Here is a 22403-nt window from a genome sequence, read left to right as displayed (position 1 = left end):
TGGCATAAGATCTCATTAAAATCGGATCCTTGTCATCTACATTTTCACAGGGAAGGAAACAGAGAAAACGGGAATTGTTACATGACATCCTAGTGTTGTTGCCAGGTCTATTGTGGGTTGGGGGGATGATAACCACCAGCCACCAGCTGTCAAGTGAATATGGTAAATTTGGCTTCCCACCCCAAATCCCCCCATCCTTCAAAATATTTAAAAAGACACTCTTCCTTTAGAGCTTACTGTGATGTTCCTGCTTATATTGTAAATATGGTAAGTTCTGGTTATATAGAAGACATATGGTAAGTGGAGTGAAAGAGGAGGAGGAGTACATGAGCAGTAGAATGCTGAATGATTGGCTGAGCGTTTGAATGGCTGGGAGTATAAATGGAAGAATGACAGTTGAATCTGAGAGGTGAATTGGGTGGTGAATTGTGAGGTGGATGTTGGAGACGGGGATGTTGGAGGTTTGGTGGTGTTTGAAGGTCGGTGTTGTTGTTGAGAATGAGTCGGAGTTCTGAGGCAATTAGTAAGAAGTCAAGTACATAACAGAATATAGATGAAACCATACGCTTGTGAAACATTCCTTAAGTAATCTTGTTATTTCTAATACTAAATAAATATTTCTTGGTTAAACAAAAGCCTGATTCCTTCAGCTGGGAAACACAAACCAGGGGGGATAGCAAGTAACCAAGGCTGAACAGTTGTATCAAATGGTGGCAGCGGCGGAGGAAAAGATATTGTATCCAGTACCACAGAGAAACCCAGGGCTGTACGCTTCAGTGCAAGAGGCTGCAGGGGGGTTTGGGAATTACCTATACCCATAGACACAAGGTATCGAGATAGCCTGGCAGAGACTAAGGCACAGTCTAAAGGTTATAAGAGATACAGAGTGTTGGGTAGTAAGGCCTAGCAGTGGGATCTTTTGAGATCGGTGCTAGGGCTGTAAAGGGTAAGAATAAACCTGTTCCTGTCTGCTGGTAGCCACAAAGTGAGAGCTTCACAGGTGGTGAACACACCTTGCATGTTCAGAAGATTCTCTCTTTTCTATAAGAGTGGAAACGATCTGTGGCCTTGGAGAACTATGAAATGCATTCAGACTGTTGCCTTTGTAGAAAAGCTGGCCCTGCATGTCTGTTTTTATTATTTTTTTAAAAAAATGTGTTTTTAAATTGTTTTTCTGTTTTAAAATTTGTATATTTGTTTTTAATGTTTTTGATGGCTGTAAACCACCCAGAGAGCTTCAGCTATGGGGCAGTATATGTAAATAAATAAATAAATGTCCATTTTTAACTTGCATCTTTTATTTTTATGCTGTAGTTGTTATTATTTCAGCTATCTAGGGCCTCGGAAACAACTCATAATATTGTTTGACTGGAGGAGTTTCTTTAGATCAGGCCTGGGGAACATCAGACCTGAAGGCCAAGTGCAGTCCTTCAGGTCTTGCTGTCTAGCACTTGGGACTCTCCCAAGGCCACACCCCTTACTGGCCTGGCTTTGTTCCTTGTTGGAATTTGGTATATATATATATTGCAGTGGAGTGCAAAAATTACTAGTCTGGTATGTTGAAATAATAAAGAAACATAAGGTTTAGTACTACTGGGAAATAAAGTAGCATTTAACTACAGACTTACAGGAAACCATTGTGGAGCCACAAGGCTCACACTCAGAGGAGCTATCTGTCACTCTCAAAGACAAAGAGGAGGAGGAGGGCGAGAGCAAAGCTTGAGAAAAGAAACAAACATGTAATTACTTTGAATCAGCAGAGGGAAGAATAGATTGCCTTTCTGTCTATCATCCCCCACTGGTTTCAGGTCCCTTATAACATGCTTTGGTGCTTTACTCCCAACACTCGAGTCCTTTGACCTGGCTAGAATGTGTCCTTGAACTCTGATAATGCATCTTGCTTGCCTGGATTTAAGATAGAAAGAGGTGTGTGAGTGTGTCTAGAAACTAGCCTACTGTACAGAGGCAAAAGTCCCATTTGTTATACTATCCACTTTTGCCTCTGCCCCCCTCCCAAATGGCATGTTGCCCCCTGTAAGGTTGTCCAGAAGGGAATATTTATTTATTTATTGCATTCATATCCCACCTTTTCTCTAAGGAGCACAAGGTGACATATGTGGTTCTCCCTCATTTGATCTCCACAACAACCCTGTGAGATAGGTTAGGCTGAGAGGCAGTGACTGGCCCAAGGTCACCCAGTAAGCTTCATGGCTAGATGAGGATTTGAACCCTGGTCTCCCAAGTCCTAGTCCGACACTCTAACCTCTGTGCCACACTGACTCTCAATTCTCAGGCTGAGGAAAATATATCATCCCAGTTCTAGATTACCATCTTGGGAAAAAAATTAAGTGTAATGGTTCCTGGGAATCATGGGATTAGATTAGGTGATCTTTGATGCCTGAGGTATTTGTATCCTCTTTCTAGGAGTAAATAAGGAAAAATAAAATTGATAAAATATGGAAATTTACACAAAGATAGAGATCACCTATATAGATTGTATTTCAATCCATAAACCTAGTCATTTATATATCCATATCAATTTTGCCTGGCTTGGTCAATCAACTACATTGGTGTACTCCAGAGGAGTTGCACTTAAGTTCAGTTGAAACCAATGGGACTGAATCACAACTGAAATCTTATTGATGTAAGTTAGATTTGGGCAACTGAAACCTCCAGAATGGAGTAATGCAAGATTTGTTTCTGAACAAGATGGACATTGTGAGTGTAAAAGGAGGAAGTAAAGAAAATACTTCCTTTAATATCACTCATTGTTTTACAACGGACAAAAAGCAACAACCCAAATTGTGGCGGTAGATGATGTTGCTTTTCCATCTCAAGTGACTAACACCCCCTTAAAGGCAACCTGATGTCTTAACAGTCCTCCCCCAGGCTTTCAAAACAAAGCCAAATAAAGTATTAATAAATAACATTTGGTATGCCAGTATGGTGCATTGCTGCCTACCAAAGTAAATGTGCTCATAATACTGAAAACTGCACAGAGAAGACTTTAACCCTTGGACATCATTTCTTTTCTCAAAATGCAACATGTTTATAAAATGAAATAATAAGAAGACAAAAAGTTGTAAGGCAGCTTTTCTACAACTTTGCACAAACTGAATTGCTTGATCAGTTATAGCATATGTACTACACTGTACAAGGTGCCAAGTCAATTAAGCCACTAATTGACTGTTTTCAAAAGAAGCAGATGGCGGAGGAAATTTTATTCATTTGGAATGTTCCTAGGAACCACACCTATGGGTTATAGCTCTGACAAAGAATTCAGGACATGTTTTCAGTATCCTTTTCACACCTGATTCGGTGTTTCTTCACTTCTCGCTCCTATGCACGGTGGGGGATATTGGATTTAATGTATTCTGTATGGCAGGGGAAGTCAACATGGTGCTCTCCAGATGTCATTAGACTACAATTCCCATCAGCAAAACTTAGAAGATATTTCTGTCTGGGACAATTTAAAGCTTGGACTGTGGAGTGGGATAGGGTGCTGATGGTGAGTCCAGGACTACAGCCCCCATCAAAAGAACAAATTGATTTCAATTCAACGCCAGCATTACATTTCCAGAACTTGTGGTGTACTTATAAAGAAGTGCCTCTGGTCATGTTTAGAGTAGGATATGTTTTCAGCAAAGTCTCATCAGGGCTCAGATGGTATAATCTTTTTTCTAATTCCTTGATTTCATCTCCAGAGCATACACCCACATTTGCCTTATTGTTTAAACAGTTTCAGAACCAGAGCTTGGAAGATTATTTTTAAAAAGTAATAAATTACAGGTACATGGCCCCAAAAAGTAGTAATTATCATTACAATTCCTCTGAAAGTAACTGATTACTTTACTTTTACTCAAAAGTAATCACTACAATTTCATTTTAGTTACTTTTAAAAAACGATGTGCCTACAAGATGCTGGATTTGGCTGCTGCACATCTAAGTAGCCTAAAAGAACATTAAAAATAAGAACACACACAGAAAGGGTAGTAGACTATTTTTTTTATCTGTAAGTTTAACAGAATGGCATAACAGAATCTCACATCCCCCCACTCCACCCCCAGCAATGATGATACCCCAACACATATAATTCACTTGAAATCAAATTTCTGTTATGTCTCAAAAGAACAGAATGCTCAATGAGCACATCAGACAAGGAACGTCTTTTTACAGATTACTTTGCCACCAGTACTGAACAGGCGTTCTACTGTGGCGCTTGAAGGCATGCCTGTGTTGTGCTGCAAAAAACAACACAGCACCCCTTTCAACTAAAACACATTTTGATCAATATGGCAATCCCCTATCATCAAAGAAAAATGGAAACTTTAGTACTTTATTAGTTGACTTTACAATTTTTTTTGTCAACAGTATAACTTAGAGGTAACTTAATCGTGTACATACTTACAGTAGGGCCCCGCTAATATGGCGGGTTAGGGACCAGGCCCCCACCGTAAAGCGGAAATCGCCGTAAAACAGGGCCCCACAGACTATAATGGACCGCATCGCATGAAAATGACATCAAAATGGCGCATGATGGGAAAAAAACCCCGTATTAGCGGAACAAGTCCTGTAAGAGCGGGGCCTTTCCCTGATTGAAAACCGCTGCATGAACGAAGCGCCGTAAAGCACCATAAAGCGGGGCCCTACTGTACCAGGAAGTAAGTCCCATTGAACTGATTGGGTAGACATGTATGCACAATTGAACTGTCAGAAGCAGAACTTAAGAGACATAACATAGGTAAACAGAAAATGCACATATCAAAAGTAATCCACCAGCATAAATGTTATCCCTTCTCCTGCAATTAAAATTGTGGTCTTGCCCAGCATATAGTGAAACTAGGGAATTTACTACCACAAGAAGCAGTGATGGGCACCAACTTGGATGGCTTTAAAAGAGGATTAGCCAAATTCATTAGGGATAAAGCTATCAGCAGCACCTAGCAATGATGGCTATGTTCTACTTCCACTATCAGATACAGTATACTTCTGAATATCAGTTGCTGGAAATACAAGTGAGGAGCGTGCTGCTCGTCCACTCAGGTCCTGCTTATGGGCTTCCCTTTAGGGCATCTGATTGGCCACTGTGAGAACAGGATGCTAGGCTAGATGGGCCACTGGTTGGATCCAGCAGGCTCTTCTTATGTTCTTGTATGTATTGCAACAAACAACAAAAGTTACTTGTGGGGCCTTACAGATCAGGGATAGCCAATGTGGTGCCCTCCAGATCTTGTAGGACTACAATTTCCATCATTCCTGATAATTGGTTATGTTGTCATGACACTGAAGTTGGTTCCTAGTTCCCAGTTCCTTATTTGCTTGAAAGTTCAAAACAAAACAAAGTAAAAAACAAGAAAAGTTCACAGCTACAGCAACTCCATATGAAAGTTAACATGTCTTTGAACCCTAAAATATATGATGGGGTACCCCATATTATATATCACTGTGATCTGGGGACTCTCCCTGTCAAGAATAACAACAAATTTATTCAATCAAAATGAACAGGCTTCTGAAATGCTCATAAATACATAATGATGTCATAAAATAAAAAATAAGTAACTGAGGGTGCCCATCCCAAAATCTGTTCTGGGCCGGGACAAAGCATACACCCCAGGAAAGGGGAGGGTGTCCTCTATGAGATGCCAGTACTTCCTGCCTGTCCTACAACTTCTGATGTGCTCAGGGCAAGGATAAGGGTATCTATGCACAAGCAAAATGGACAAAAAGATGCAGAAAAAAATAAGAAACTGAGGGTGCCCACCCCACAATCTGCTCTGCAGCAGGACAAATCATACACCCAAGGAATGGGGAGGATATCTTCTACAAGATGCCGATGCTTCCCACATGGCCCAGAGTTTCTGTTGGATTCAGGGCTTGTATAAGGGCATCTATGTGCAACCAAAAGAGACAAAAAGCAAAGCAAAGAATAAATATCCAGGGTTGTTCACCACAAAATCTTCTCTGGGCCAAGACAAATCAGACACCCCAGAAAATGATAGTGCTTATGATCTATGTGGATTTAAAAAAAAATGTATTGGTCTTCCCTGTTACTTACTTTGTTATAGCTCAATATTTAATTTTAAAAGCCATTGATGTTGATGACAGAAGGACTTGTGGCAGGGTCAACAAACAATGATTTCTTGAAGTTGTAATTTCATAGATGACACTCTAAAGTATGCATGGCTGACATCTCATAGAACACATTCTCCCAGATTCATGGAAGTATTCATTCTGTTTCCTGACTCCTAACAGAGCAGAGCAGAGCAGAGCGAACTGTCTCAGTTGGTCTACAGGTGAGGACATATAAGCAAGCCAGCTTTCAGACAGTGAGCGAACAGAGCAAGCGAATGGAGAGCAAGCAGGAGTTTGACAAAGGAGTTCCACAGGGGAGGTCAGGGGGGATGTCCCTAAGCCCCCCCAAAAAAACCATATTACAAATACTCCTTGTACTGCACACCACATACCAGTGGGACTCTCAAGTTTACCCTGTAGTAGGACAGGACAAAGCACAGGTCACTCCAAAACAAGTAGTTAGGAAGAAACAAAAGATAGAAGAGAGTATGAATCGAAAGGATACTCCAGCGGTTGTGACCTGCAAGGTGTGTGCCATGTTTGTTTTCTTGCCTGAGAACAACATGGCATACACGTGCAACAAGTGCAAGCTCGTGGCACTGTTGGAAGAAAAAGTGAGAGGCCTGGAACAGCAGGTGGCCACATTGAGAACTATAAGAGAAGATGAAGAGTTCTGTGCTGTGCTGATCTTGTTTTAGCAGGGAGGAAGTAACATAAGACAGCTGATATTGTTCAGATAAATATGTCTGACTTACTTTGCAATTTTAGAGAAGTTTCCTATAGGAAAACATTTTATTTTGTTTCTATTTCTGTGAATATGTGAAGTACAGCAACACTTTGAAAAATTTACACTAAAAAAAGTCCAAAAATAATTTTGGAATAATGGCACTGACTATTCTGCAGAATAGTCTCCAGTGGACATGAGGAGTGTCTCAGTTTTCACAAGATAAAACAGTGGGAGGTGAAATATATTCTAGCAAAATGCTAGGTGTGCTCTATGTTTTTAATTGACCATGCCCACCTTGCCTTAAATGAAGTGTTTTAAACATAGCAGGCTGAAAACATGCATCTTGGGCAGGCTGTTTGTTTTTTTCCAACAGCTAGAGGCATTGCTTAAGTAGCAACATATTGTAATGTCTGATTTTATATCAAACTTCAATTTCAGATTCAACTGTTAATGCACCCAAAATAGAAATAGAACATAATCTCCAATCTGAAACACAAAAGGCTGTCTTCACCATCATATCACATTGACCAATAAAAACACTTTGAAATTAATAAAAATAAATTTGACACAGGTTTCTAGGATGAATAATGAGGGAAATAAAATTTTCTAGATTAGATTCTCTGTAGAAACAATAGTAACACAGGAAAGATGCAAAGTGAGAACACCAACAAACATACAAAAACGTAATTCTCCGTCTGAGATCGCAGGCATTGCCATCACTCACCATATGCTCAGAGGCACATGTTACCAAATTCTTCCAAGCTACACATCAAGTGGATTGGACTGTGAAAGACCAACCCAAATTGTGTTTGCATTTTGACAAATTTTTTATGGCAGTGCAATATCTCAGAGAGGAGGTCAGGTCTCCTGCTCCCCTGGTGCATTCACTATAGCTGTCCAGTTTCACTGCTTTTTAAAGTTTGATAGAAATATCTGTGGGCTATAGGTACATTCTTAAACGCAAGGATTTTTGCCTATTAGTGAATATAACAAAGGTGGGTGGGCACTCTATGTGCACTTTTTAGCTTGTGCTAGCTTATGCTGCAAGATAGGGGCTCCTTCTAGGAGCAGAAAGAAATCTTTCTTAACTATAAACATCTTTTCTGCAGCTGGTGTGACCTTGGAAAAATTGTCAGTTCTCCTTCTGAACTCAGCTATAACTCTGGTCTGGCTCTATTTGCTCATCAGTTAGGTCTGGGCTGCGTGCCAGGGAGGATTCTTCCTCAGGCATCAGAGACGGGGGGCAGGTAGGGAGGACTGGCAACACTAACCTCACTAGACATGGAGTTGCCAGAGAGTTCTTGAAGTGTCTCACTCAGGATTTCCCCAGCCCCTTCCCCAACGTCTGCAGCCCACTCTTCATCCTCCCAATCTTGCCAAAGTTTCTCTTTGGGGCCCATGACAACCGCAGACATATTGCATGAAGCAAAGAGATTCTAATTAGTATCTTTAATTCCTTTATGTAGATTAAAACAGCGGGTGTTTTCATTGACAATGTGATTACAATTATTTTTGGGGTTTAAATGAGCAGTGGCCCTTTTAAATATGCTGTGGTGTGCTGGATGTGAGAAGAGTGTTGGTCATGCATTTGTTGGATGAGAGAGAATAGCTAATGAGTGACCCCTCCCCCCATAGTTCCTATGAGCACATCCATCTTCCTTGTCTTATTTCGCACCTCCAGTAGGTTGAGTAGTGCTAAGCTGTAACTTGAAGCAGTGATATGGCTTTAAAGTATTTAATTAAAGGCATAAATAAAGCCCTTGGCTACTTCATATTTAAATGTAAAAACACCCCACAAAAATTCTTAGAATTTGCCTACCTACCCTAAGGTCACTGAATTCCCCTCCTGGCCCACTTTGGATGTGGATGAATGGTTTTGCAAAAATGGAGGAGGCTATTATCAGCCCAACTTTAATACCATAGCTCACTTTTTGTTTGTAGATGATAAAGAAAATAAACTAGATTCTTAGGCTTTGGTTGAAAGAATTCCTGATAAACAGCCTGACTTTGTTTCCTTGTCAGTGTTAAATACCTCTCCCTTGACACTGAAACACAGTTAACATTTCTTGTAACAAAAAGCTGCCCCCTTTGCGAAAAATGTCTGGTAGCTGTCTAAATAATTCTCAAGTTATTACTTCAAGGCCTATTTTGTTTACTTTCTTGTTTACTCTGCCAACTAAAGTCCTTTTATTTTATTCCCTCTATTCCACATGTTCCTTTGGGTTTCTGTAAAGCCAGACTGTCTGGCTGTTTTTAGAAGCAGTCCTTTCTCTTTGTAACCTAAATAGGGATGATGCTCAGGTGCCCTTGGCCATAGCGAGATCAAGCTGCTGTCCCCATGTTAGGGTTGTAAACAGTCTTCCTTAGCTGTAGAATCTCTCGAGGATTCTCCATCAAAATGATATAGTCACAAGTGGATTTCATTCCTTTCCTTGTGAAGAAATGGTTAGGTGATGATGCTATTTTTCAAAGAAATAGACTCAGTTAAGAGTCTGTCAGATGGTTATACTGGAAAAAAATGATTACAGTCTCATAGGTAGAAACATGATACAAACGAACCTTCCAGCACTATTAATATGGTTAGATAGAAAACTAAGAGAAATTATTATACCTAAGTATAGAGGATCAGTTTTGTTGACTTGTTAACCTATCCTTGAAGGGAACTTTGGCAAATCTGCTATCTAGGATCTTAGAAAATTTAGGTATGTCATATTTTTATTAGAGGCAGAGACAGTCAGGCTCAGTGACAATGGCGGCTTACAGATGTAACTCTTGGACGTTCATATGTTTTATTCACTGTTGAGCCACATATTTGGCTTCCACAATGTCTAATGACAGAAGATAAGAAGTCATCAGAGGAGGAGTGAGTCACAAAAGACAGAGACCATGATGGGAGTCAGGTATTGCTTTTTTGCTGAGGCAGATCGGGCTGCTCATACCCCCCAGAAAAGCCCAGAACCAACCCCTCCCCCACTCTTTGCTGGCCAACCAGCTGCAAGCCTGCACACTTGTACAACCAGTGTTGTTCGATCTACACTGGCTTCCAGTTGTTTTCCGAGCCCAATTCAAGGTGTTGGTATTGACCTTTAAATCCCTACACGGTTTCGGCCCAGTTTATCTCACGGAGCACCTTCAACGCCACCAATTATGCCGCCCGACAAGATCAGCCACACAGGGCCTTCTCTCAATCCCGCCAACAAAAACAGCCAGATTGGCGGGTACAAGAGAGAGGGCATTCTCAGTGGCGGCCCCCACTCTTTGGAACTCCCTCCCACAAGATCTCCGGCACGCCTCTTCCCTAAATGTATTTCGGAAAGCCTTAAAGACCTGGCTCTTTCAACAGGCCTTCGGGGTATCCGGGGAGGGTTTATTGTTATAACTGTAATGCCTCCTGCCCAGTTTTAATATTGTTGTTGCAGATGTATTGTTTTTATATTGTATCACTGTATTTTATCAATTGTATCTTACGATTTTGTAAGTCGCCTAGAGTGGCCATTGGCCAGATAGGCGACAAAGAAATTAAATTTATTATTATTATTATTATTATTACAATCAATCAGCAGTCACATATGTTGTATGTTTCCGGGTCCCCCCTAATCTCTCAGAGTGGGAATTCCCTGTCCCCCACACACAATTCCTTTCCTCACAGTGAAAGCCTTTAGCAGTTCACACTGAAAACAGCCAGTTAGGGTGACCACATACAACAACCCTCCTTTCAGACAGTTTTCCTTGAGATTGGCAGCACCTGACCAATCAGGAGTCATTTTAATGCTGTCCAGAACTAACATTACCCTTACTTTGTATTCTGATTGTATGTGACTAGGGCCACATTCACACCATACATTTATTCCATTATTATTCCACTTTAAACAGTCATGGCTTCCAACAAAGAATCCTGAGAAGAGTAGTTTGTGCTCCTCACAGAGGAGATTTCCAGAGTAGTTTCACAGTTAGTCCCTCTTCCCAAAGAACACTGGGAATTGTACCTCTATGAGGGGAATAGGGGTCTCCTAACAATTCTCAGCACCCTTCACAACCAGGATTTTTTCGGGGAAGCCATGGAATAATAGTAGAAGAGAAGTATGGTGTGAATGTTACCTAGTTCTCCTCATCATATAGAGATACACCAATAATAATTCATCCACTGGGCTCCAAGCAGATGACTTTACTATCCATATCCTTATTTAAGTTACTGTGTATATTCTTGTATATGAATCCTACTCTCTTCATCCTGTAGGGGAAATGGACAGCTAAGATTTTGAAAATGTAAGAAATCTTCCATATATTGCCATTGCCAGTATGGATTTACATTATCCTATGTATGTTGTGATGCTCATCCAACTCGAGGAAGTGGCTAGATGTGTCTTATAATGCCAGTGAGATGCATATTTAGGCTACCAATTGCTACAAGGGGCTAGTTGCTTCCAAATGTAGTTGAATCAGATATAGAGGTTTGTTTTTAAATAACCCCTTATAGGAGCTGTAATTTACAGATATTTGTTTATAATTCTGGTGATGGAAATCTGCACAGCTTTTCCGTATTCTTTGGAGTTTTTTGCCTTGCAGCAAACTTTTTATTGCTGTTATAACCAGTGTCACATGATGTTCACAGACTGATCTGTTTCCTTTAGACAGAAGGAACCAGATGGACAAGTTGTTTCTTAAGGGATTGAATCGAGTACCATTCTGTCAAAATGCATTTGTATAGCAAATAACCATCCTATTTCCCTGGAGTTTAAGTGTGTCACCTACGCACTATGCCTGACCTCTAAGATTGGCACAAGGAGTTGAAGGGTAATTTCCACCCACATTTTTTCAACGTGACTGATTCCTCTTATGCATAACTGTGGATACCATGCCAATGAATTTTATAGACACTTAAATATTTTGATAGAACTTTTACAAGTAACATACAAATTCTGTTCCCCAGCAATATTTACACCTGTTACTCTATTAATTTGCTTTTTACAGAATTCTGTTTTTACTGCAAAAATTATTAGTATCATTTTATCTATCCATCTATCACAGTATTGACTGTTCTGGAAGGGATTAGAACCAAAGCTCAGCCATCTATCCTCAAACATATAACTAAATATTGTCTCAAGTTGTTTCAGTTATGCAGATGCTACTTACTAATTCAGAAGTGTGTCATATTGAAGTTGCCTCCAAGACAAACAACAGGTTTAGTAAAATGGCATAGATGCAAATAATTACAGTATTTTTATTGTGCTTTATAACTGTGACACAAGAATAGCAGTGATACCAATCTATGTAGTGGTTGATTTTTTTTAAAAAAAACTGTAGTTATTAATTCCTTTATTGTGGCCAAAATGTGACCAAAAATGTTACGGTTATCAGATGACATAAAGCAATTATCTTGTATCTCAGATCCTAAGCATTTGTTTCATTATAGGTTTCGTTATTTCAAATAAGTTGACAACTTTACTTTTAAATAAGTAGGTTTTGTTTTAGTGTGTTAGGCTGTAGTCCTAACTCTACTTACCTGAGAGAAAACCCAGCTGAATCTAATAGGACTTATTTCTGAGTAGGCATGGTTAGGATTGCACTGTTAGTTATCAGCATACCAAATTATAGATTAACATTTGCATTTCCAGGCCTTTTCAGCAAAACCAATGCTATGGGAAGTGGCTATCTAATATATTAAAGATAGCTATTCAGGAACGTCAGAGAAATCTTCAAGCGCAGCTTTTCCCCATTAATCTTCTTGAATCTCATTTTCCCCATTAAATGGTCATCAATGGAACCATGCAAAGCTCACATCCCTGAGGTTCGGTCAGACAGATCCTTTGGTGTGGCAGGCCCTACCCTGCCAGTAGATGTATAGTAGTAATCATTCCTGCCTTCTTTTAGATGTCTCCTAAAAATGATGTAATTCAGACAGGCCCTTGCAGTATGAATTTCTTTTTGCCAACAAGTATTTATTTATTTATTTTTGTTATTATTGCAATTTTGTGTGTTGTATATCACCTTGTATTTTTATTAAAATGCAGTTTATAAATTTTTTTTTCAGTATTGTTGTGTGCCTCCCCCAATCTCCGAGCCGTGAGATTTCCGGGGGTCCCTGTGCTCCTCCAGGGTTTGGTTTCCTTTGGGAAGAAGGTCAGCGGAGACTGTGGTGTCTTTATGAAATATGGTTTATTTATTTACACATTCCAACCTGAGCTCAAGGATGGAGGGGGTTCAATGCATCAGCAGACCAATACCCAGCTTTTCCATCTGGGTTGCAGGAGGCACCCCAAAGGCCATGGTGCAGAGAGCCAGTCTTTCTCTGCCTTCCAGTTCCCAGCAATTTTCTAGAGCAGCCTTTCCCAACCAGTGTGCCTCCAGATGTTGTTGGACCACAATTCCCATCCTTCCTGACCATTGACAATGCTGGCTGAGGCTGATGGGAGTTGTGGTCCAACAACATTTGGAGGCACACTGGTTGGGAAAGGCTGCTCTAGACACACTAAAAACTACAAGCACAACTTCTGCTAGCTGCCATGAGTGGGGGGGGTGAGGCTCTCCTGCAGAGTTTAAATGACAAAAGGGGTCTTCCTGGCCCATTCTCCATTGCTAGGCAACTGATCAGCCCATTATCTTACCTGGCTAATCTATTTGGTTAACAAAAGACTCATATGACCAGCAGATAGTTCCTCATTCCAAGACACAGGATTCCAAATCAGAGGCTGGAAAGGTGACCCACAGGAATCATCCATCCCAACCCCTATGCTCATAACAGTATTTTGAAATCCTCTGATAATATAAAATCTGAAAGACAGTTACACTGGACAACAGATATTCTCTGCTCCTGCTACAGGGCAATTTGGTAGCCTTTCAAAGAAAACTGATTCTGTTGGAGAAAAAGAAAAGTTGATACCTTTTTCTTTATGGTGTCACGTAAAGAGATTTGCTAATGCTTAATGTCGTTTGATTTACAAAGATTATGAAAAGTGAAAATGTGAAATCTCAAACTGTTTTGATTCAAAGGTTTCTGCTTCAAACAATTATTGATGTTTAGATAGTCAGGGGCTCACAAGTTAAAATTCACAAAGTTAAAACTACAAGTTAAAATTCAGATGCATGAAGATTCCTGACACTGTTTATTTTTTTATTTTTAAACAGATATAAGTAGCTTGGGGAAGAGAATATTTGGAGTAGAGAATTGGCAGTACATTTGGGAGGACAGATAATATGCATTACCCTTAGTCCGCTGGAAATTTATTCCAAATTGTTGTGGTCCCCAAGTGTCTTTTTGGGGGTTCTAAACACAAACTGCATCACAACTGTTTGGGTTATTCTCAAAAGTTGTTAATATATCCCACTCTAGATCTCAGAGCTTGTTCACACATGTGATGGCACCTCTGAATCCTTTACAAGAGACATTCTTAAGACCTTTATCTATATTCATGTGACATATATAATGTATGGATACATGTGATGGCTATGATTCCTGTGATCCTCATAGCTCCAAGTGTACTTCCTCATGTTGAATTGCCCTCAGTTACACTGCAGTACTTGTAGCTGAGCCAATATAGGGCTGATTGACATACCCATGTTTTTTGTAGAACATGGTTGTTGAATGCTTAGTCAACTAACACAGACATAACTTTCCTCTCCAGTAGTACCAAGTAAGGGAAATTTAAATGATCATGTGGACTTGGGTTTGGTGTTTCAGTGACTGTTTTTTGGGGGGAAGGGGAAAGGGATGTGTGATCAGGTGTGGACTGGAGACCTAGCTTTAAATCTTTGTTCAGACATGAAATGTGTTGTGTTCTTGAATAAGTCTCACCTAACACAAATCACTAATTGGATGCAAGGAAGTCAAAAGTGTAAAGTATGTTGTTCAGTGGATATATGTTGTATGCTATGCTTCACTAACCTTATACTTTCCAGATGTTTTGGATTACAATTCCTTTTGCTACTGATAGGAGTGGTAGTCCAAAAATATCAGAAGGGCACCAAGTGGTCAAAGACTGTTGTATAGCAATTGTGCATAATATTAACTTGGCTGTGAATAAGTCATTGTACAAATCATTTCTAACAATGTTTTGGCCAGGAGTAATCCATATTTCTTAGATCACTACTGATAGCTTAGTTATATTCCCTCTTAGGGTGCTTGGGGAAAAAGCCAGCCCATGACAGTTCTAGTTCATAGTGATCTTGAGAAACCTATCACCACATTTTGAATTCAGAATTAGCCCTTAGTTTCAACCAAAAATCAACCCTGCCTAAATCAAACTGAGGTCTGTATTTTTTTTTTAAAAAAACAAATCTGCTTCAATCTAATATAACAGAAAATACTGTCAGAAATCAATAATGCTTATCACATGAGCAAGTGTTAGAAGGTTGTATATATCACAATACTTTTTTGGGGGGTATTATGTACATCTTACTTTTTGTATAAAGACTGAATATATTTTTTTCTGTATTTGATTGTGTAACATTTAGAAATGACAGTGACTTCATTAGCAATTATGTGTAAAAAGTTTATACTTTCACAGTCTTCTCACCACCCCTTTACTTTTACAAGAATTACTATTGACTGTTTAATTCATTTCTTGGACAGTAAACTCTTTATTTGCTATTTCCACAGAGATTGAAAAAGAAAGCTGTGGGGATCCTGGAACTCCATTATATGGTATTAGAGAAGGGGATGGATTTTCCAATCGTGATGTGTTAAGGTTTGAGTGTCAGTTTGGGTTTGAACTTATTGGAGAAAAATCTATTGTTTGCCAAGAAAATAACCAGTGGTCAGCAAACATACCGATCTGCATTTGTGAGTATAAAATGATTTATTCCAAATATTTTAAAAGAAGGTATATTCATAAAAAACTGTTAATTATTATATGCACTTTTCTAATGCTGTCACCACACACACAGTAAGTTCAAATCTCAGTCCAATAAAAGTAAATATTGCCTGATCTCATCCAGAATGGAAGTTGGTGGGTGCCTTTGTTGTGCCATGTTTTAATTCATACAAAAGAAGCTTACTTTATGTTTGTATTTTATCTTTCTTATGCCCTATTTTATAGATACTTTTAGAAGCCCATTATATTTCATGGAGATAGTAGTGGCTGAATTGCAATTAAGGGCATTAAAATTATTTACAGGTCCTTTTCCAACATGTATTATACATGAATATCTTTTAATACATACAATACAGAGATATATATTTGGCTGTCTAGTATTAAAATCACACAGAGTTAAATTTACCATTTATGTAATATATTGTAATATAATGTAAGCATTATATAAAATATTGCAAAAAATACACACTCACAATGTTATCACTCAGCTATGATTGCAAATTAAATTAGGGTTAGCAAAATAGCAGTATTAAATGTGAAATATAGTTTGAGCTAACAATGAAATCTGAAAAGCCTTTTGTGCCTAATGTAATTCTTGGGCTTATTTGTGAGCTACAAATTATCATGGCAACATCAGCCTTTTGACTCTTAATGCGCTCAGTGTGGAATTGTTCATTTGAACAGTTCCCTAAAGGGAAAAATAAGTAGGATCAAATGATTAAGGACTGTTGGACATGGATTAATCAAGAAGCCTACTGTGATTTCAGTATACCATAACTGCTCTATTTTCCCCTAGGGTCTGCTGTTAGCAGATATCCTCATGGATTGAAAAATAGTAGAAAATAAAATAATCAATTTGAGATACTCTGTTGCCTCAATCCAGCTATAATTGTCCATTTGTGGAAAGGCATTTGTGCCTGAAAATCTGCTGTGATGGAGGCACAATAGGCAGGCCTATGCAGAAGGGGACACATCCAGCAGCCTGTGTATCCCGCACATCTAAAGGAACAGGATCTCAGTGCTCCTCCTCCCAAGTAAAGCTTGTCCCAGCATGTTAAAGAATTACTGTTAAGTGAGGCAGGAGCAGCAGGTGTGGGTGTAACCCATTCATCCAAAAGGCTTGTTAATAAATTAAATTAAATTTTTTTTATTTATGAATTGCTTCCCATGAGTCATCCTGAATCAGTTTACATAATAAGATACATAAACAGTTACACATGTAAATACAGTTAAAACAATTGCAGAGAGAGAGAGAGTTTTAAAAAAATTCATAAAATCAATTCAAATCCAAGACACATATGAACTAGGATAATGATTTTGGAAGGCTTGTTGAAAGAGGAATGTCTTTTGCAGCATCAATTTGCTATTGGAAGATGGATTGAGGAAGGGTCACCTGGCATTATAACCTCAATTGCTATGGAATAACCATCTAGTTCAGTAGGCATACAGCCTTCTGGGTTTTGGAGGTGTCATGATCAAAGCCATTAGCTCTTTCATTGAGAAAATGAGTGCATATAGAAATTTAAGGAAGAGAGTGGGATGTAGAGTGGAAATAACCAATTTAAACTAACTTCTGATTTCTTTTCCAATTTCTTTTCCTGGTGTTTGATAGTTCCTTGCCTTTCTAATTTCACGGCACCAATGGGAACTGTCCTTTCTCCTGACTACCCAGAGGGATATGGAAATAATTTGAACTGCATCTGGACAATCATCTCAGACCCAGGGAGCCGAATTCATCTCTCTTTCAATGACTTTGACTTGGAATCTCAATTTGATTTCCTTGCAATTAAAGATGGCGACTCTTCAGATTCTCCGATAATTGGCACATTCACTGGAGCTGAAGTGCCATCCCATCTCACTAGTAACAGTCATATTCTGCGCCTGGAATTTCAGGCTGACCACTCAATGTCAGGTCGAGGATTTAATATCACATATAACAGTGAGTAGTTTTTTTAAAAAAATTCACAATATAAAATTGAGGTGAAAGCCATTTTTATAGAAAATGGATAAAATATTTTATTTATATTTAAAAAATTTTTTATCATTGTTGCTAGCCAGATACAAAAACAGTTCCATTGTGAGGGAAAGAGAGCCAGTGTGGTGTAGTGGTTAAGGTGCTGGACTACCACCTGGGAGACCAGAGTTCGAATCTCCACACAGCCATGAAGCTCACTGGGTAATCTTGGGCCAGTCACTGCCTCTCAGCCTCAGAGGGAGGCAATGGTAAACCCCCTCTGAATACCGCTTACCATGAAAACCCTATTTGTAGGGTCTCCATAAGTTGGAATCGACTTGAAGGCAGTCCATTTCCATTTCAGTGATGGAAAAAGCAGTACTTGGGCCTGTGTTCTTTCACCTGTGCTATGCTACTTTCACACTGCACATTATTCCATTATTCTGACAATTTCTCACCAGGTAAGTTGTGCATTGTATTTGATCTTTCACATGACGTAGAAGCTAGTTCTAGAACTCTAGTGCAATATAGTGCAAATTTACCTCTAATTTTCACGATAAATAATACCAGGAATAATCCTTTTGCAAGCCTGGGAACATGGAAAATTGCATGTGTTTTTTGCTAGCTGCATCTGCTCATGTGACAGCATCCCAGCATGCAGTGTGTTCCTCCCCTTTAGGAATGCGGGGTTTTTTCCCTGACAAAAAATGTACTGGTATTCTAGCATAAGCACAGGTAGCAGCAACATTTCCCATACACACCCCGTGTCTGTACAACGAAAAGCAATATATGTCAGATGCTAAGGGAATGGCAACGGTATGAGATCTTAGACCTCCTATACACTGGGAAACTGCAGTGTTTATGTGTATAATGGGTAAGGGATAAAAACGACATTCATTGCAGCCACATGAAAGACAGTTGTGCGAAATGCCAGTATATCAGCTGAAAAAGCTACTGTTCCTTAACGCAACAGGTTCTGCAGTATGAAAGGAATTTTAAAAATCAGGTCAGAAACACTACCATTTTCATCTGTTAAACTAATGTAATAAGCCCCATGTCTGAAAGCAGTCCTATTCTGTCAGCACACTGAATAAATTGGTTCCTGATTTCTCATTAGTACAGTGCTGCATTTCAACTATATATTGTTTAGGTCAAATTAACACTGGATAGCTCTCACACTTTTATTACTCCACATAGCAGGTGTCATATGATCAGTGGCACAGCTAGGTCATTTTAGTCTCTCAATTTAATGGTCATAGGGTATATATGAACTGGTCGTATTGAAAATCAGAGTAAAGCTAAAGAAGAGCAACAAAGCAATCATAATGCCAAAATAAAATTTAAATAACATCTCAGAAGAATATAAAGATCAAATAAGGAAAAGGTTTGAAGCCTTAAACTTAGTTGAGAGAGAACCAGAAGAACTATGGAGTGAAGTCAAAGACATTATCAGGGAAGAATGCAAAAAGACAATAGAGAAAGCCCTCAATGGATGACTGACAAAACTCTTAAAATGGTTAAAGAGAGAAGGAAAGCAAAAGCAAAAGGAGACAGAAATACTGTCAGAACCCTAAATGCAACAATTCAGCGACTAATATGTAGGGACAAAGAGCACTATTACAATAGTTATTGTATAGAAATAGAAGAGGACAACAAAATAGGAAGAACAAGAGCCCTATTCCAAAAGATTAGAGGAATGAAAGGGAAATTTAAACCAAGAGTAATGATGTTGAATAATCAACAGGGGAACACACACTGACTGACTGAATTGAAATAAAAGGAAGATGGAAGCAATACACTGAAGAACTCCATAAAAGAGATGCCAGGATGACAGATTCATTCATGGAGGAACCGCATGAGCAAGAACCAGAAATTTTAGAATGTGAGGTGAAAGCTGCTCATAAAATACTTGGAAGAAACAAATCACCAGGAACCGATGGCATACCAATAGAGTTGCTTCAAGTTACTGAGACCGAATCTTTCCAAATTGTGACAAAAATTTGTCAACAAATATGGAAAAGTAAACAATGGCCTACAGACTGAAAGTGTTCAATATACATCCCAATTCCAAAGAAAGGGGATCCCAGGGAATGCAGCAATTATTGAACTATTGCCTTAATATCCCATGCAAGTAAAGTAATGCTCAAGATTCTACAACAAAGGGTCTTACCATATAATATATGGAACGAGAAATGCCAGATGTCCAAGTTGGATTTGGAAAGGGAAGAGACACCAGAGATCATAAACATACGTTGGATAATGGAACAGACCAAGGAATTTCAGAAGAAAATCACCCCATGCTTTATAGATTCAGCAAAGCCTTTGACTGTGTAGATCATGAAAAAAACTATGGAATGCTTTAAAAGAAATGGGAGGGCCACAGCATCCAATTGTCCTGATGCACAACCTATACTCTGCATAAGAGACTACTGTAAGGATAGAATATGGAGAAACTGATTGGTTCCCCATTGGAAAGGGTGTGAGGCAGGGGTGTATTTTATCAAAACAAAAACAGAACAAATCATATGGAAAGCAGGATTGGACCAAGATGAAGGAGGTATGAAATTGGAGGGAGAAAGATCAATAATTTAAGGTAAGCAGACAATACCATACTACTAACAGAAAACAGTAATGATTTGAAACTAATGCTGATGAAAGTTAAAGTGGAAAGCACAAAAGCAGTTTGACAACTGAATGTCAAAAAGACTAAAGTAATGACAACAGAAGATTTATGTAAAGTTGACAATGAGGACATTGAACTTGTCAAGGATTACCAATACCTCGGCACAGTCATTAACCAAAATGGAGACAATAGTCCAGAAATCAGAAGAAGGCTAGGACTGGGTAGGGCAGCTGTGAGAGAACTAGAAAAGGTCCTCAAATGCAAAGATGTATCACTGAGCACCAAAGTCAGGACCATTCAGACCATGGTATTCCCGATCTCTATGTATGGATGTGAAAGTTGGACAGTAAAAAAGGCAGATAAGAGAAAAATCAACTCATGTGAAATGTGGTGTTGGAGGGTTAACTTCTATGACTGAAATGCCTCTTACCCTGCACTAGTATTGTTGTTGCTGCTGTATTGTTTATATATTGTATTAATGTATTTTATCGCATTGTGTTTTAACTGTTTACATGTATGTCGCCTAGAGTGGCCATTGGCCAGATAGGCGACACATAAATTAAATTTTATTATTATTATTATTAAAAAGACAAATAGTTCGGTGTCAGGACTGTCAGTACAAGCTAAAATGATGAAACTGAGGTTATCATATTTTGGACACGTAATGAGAAGACAAGATTCACTAGAAAAGACAATAATGCCGGGAAAAAGAGAAAGGAGTAGAAAAAGAGAAAGACCAAACAAGAGATGGATTGATTCCATAAAGGAAGCCACAGACCTGAACTTACAAGATCTGAACAGGGTGGTTCATGACAGATGCTATTGGAGGTCACTGATTCATAGGGCCACCATAAGTTTTAATTGACATGAAGGCACATAACAACAACAATAGGATATATCAGCTGTAAAGCCCAATGCTAACATTTATTTTAACCACCATTCTGTACCGTACAACTGCATCTACATCCTTGGCAATGTTAGAGAAAAAAACAAATAAAAACAATCTGCCAACCTTGATTAAAAATAATATTTTGAGGATATGCAGTTTTGCATATTAAAATCACTTGAATTGTAGCACAATCATAACTACAATCAAGAGGGGATCCCAGCTGACTTGTCAAGATAATAAGTAAGTTTAATAGTTGTGCAAATTTGGCAGCGGGGTGAGGAGGCCAAGGCAGACTATTCTTCCCCAGCTTTTTTTACCCAACAGATCCCAAATTAATAAACAACAGTAACAATAAATAAACAACAGTAACAAATATGCAGGTAGAAAATAAGGGGGTATCTAATATTTTTTACAGAATGTCTTATGCATGATTGTCCGCCTGTTCTGTTGGACAGAAGTTATGGGTGTGTGCTTGTTACAATAAACTCTTGGTCCTCAGGTAATTGATTTGGAATAGCTGAGAGGCAGAGAGATTTGTGGTCTTCATTCACCAACATAATTGGGGGTCAAGATAGTTCCTAGTCCAAACTGGGTCCCTGCCATAACCCTTAGCCTACCTAAAATGAATCTGTAGTCAAATTGAATTGATAAAGAAGAGGGTGTAGTCTGTTTTCTTGGACCCAGCAATAGACTGCACTGTTTTTTTTTCTGTACATTAAAAGCAGTGGTTTGCTATGGAGGAAGGAGTTGAGCTGAAGGAGAAACATAGGGATACAAAGTGGAGGTTGAGAGTGAAGAGGATGAGCCCTGAACAGTGAAATCCTAGTTTTTCTACCAGTCTTTTCAGTTGGGATGTCTATTTAATTTATTAGTTAAGTTACTATAGTCTTCCCTTGTTAAAAACACATTTAGGGTCCCTGGCTTATTTTTACCCCCATCTGCTTTAGACTATCCCCCTGGCTACTAAATTCTCTTCTTGGACTTGCAGGCAGATAAAAGATTTCACAGCCTTAGATCATATCATATTGAAGTTTCACCGGGTAGTCAAGATCCTTGCAGGATCTTGTAGCAGCATATAAAGCATATTTGTTTAGCAAATTCACAGTGCACTGTTTACCAAATGATCCCAATCACTACAAAAAATCAAATACTTAAAAATACAAAGTGGCATCAGAATACAAACATGTCCAATACATCAAAAAAGGGATGAAAATTTCATCTACCCCAAAGGCCTGGGTCAAGAGTCCGATGAAAGACTAATAATGCCAGTGCTAGATTAGTCAAAGCCAGAGCAAGTCATTCCAGTGATAGGGAGCCACCACACAGAA

At 38.9% G+C, this 22403-nt stretch overlaps 1 protein-coding gene across 3 annotated transcripts in view; it reads left to right on the top strand.

The window, feature by feature from the left end:
- CSMD3 (CUB and Sushi multiple domains 3) overlaps positions 1–22403 on the top strand; it is a 1044618-nt gene that overhangs the window by 623716 nt on the left and 398499 nt on the right. For all 3 annotated transcript variants that reach the window (XM_061605340.1, XM_061605331.1, XM_061605321.1), the window contains 2 exons: positions 15396–15578; positions 17222–17548. In XM_061605340.1, the coding sequence (XP_061461324.1) occupies positions 15396–15578; positions 17222–17548 (510 nt within the window). The remainder of the gene's footprint in view (positions 1–15395; positions 15579–17221; positions 17549–22403) is intronic.

The sequence above is a fragment of the Rhineura floridana genome, chromosome 1 (assembly GCF_030035675.1).
Source record: "Rhineura floridana isolate rRhiFlo1 chromosome 1, rRhiFlo1.hap2, whole genome shotgun sequence".
In the NCBI taxonomy this organism is placed as follows: Eukaryota; Metazoa; Chordata; class Lepidosauria; order Squamata; family Rhineuridae; genus Rhineura; species Rhineura floridana.
The sequence above is the reverse complement of the archived record's forward strand: the minus strand, read 5'-3'. Positions and strand labels throughout refer to the sequence as shown.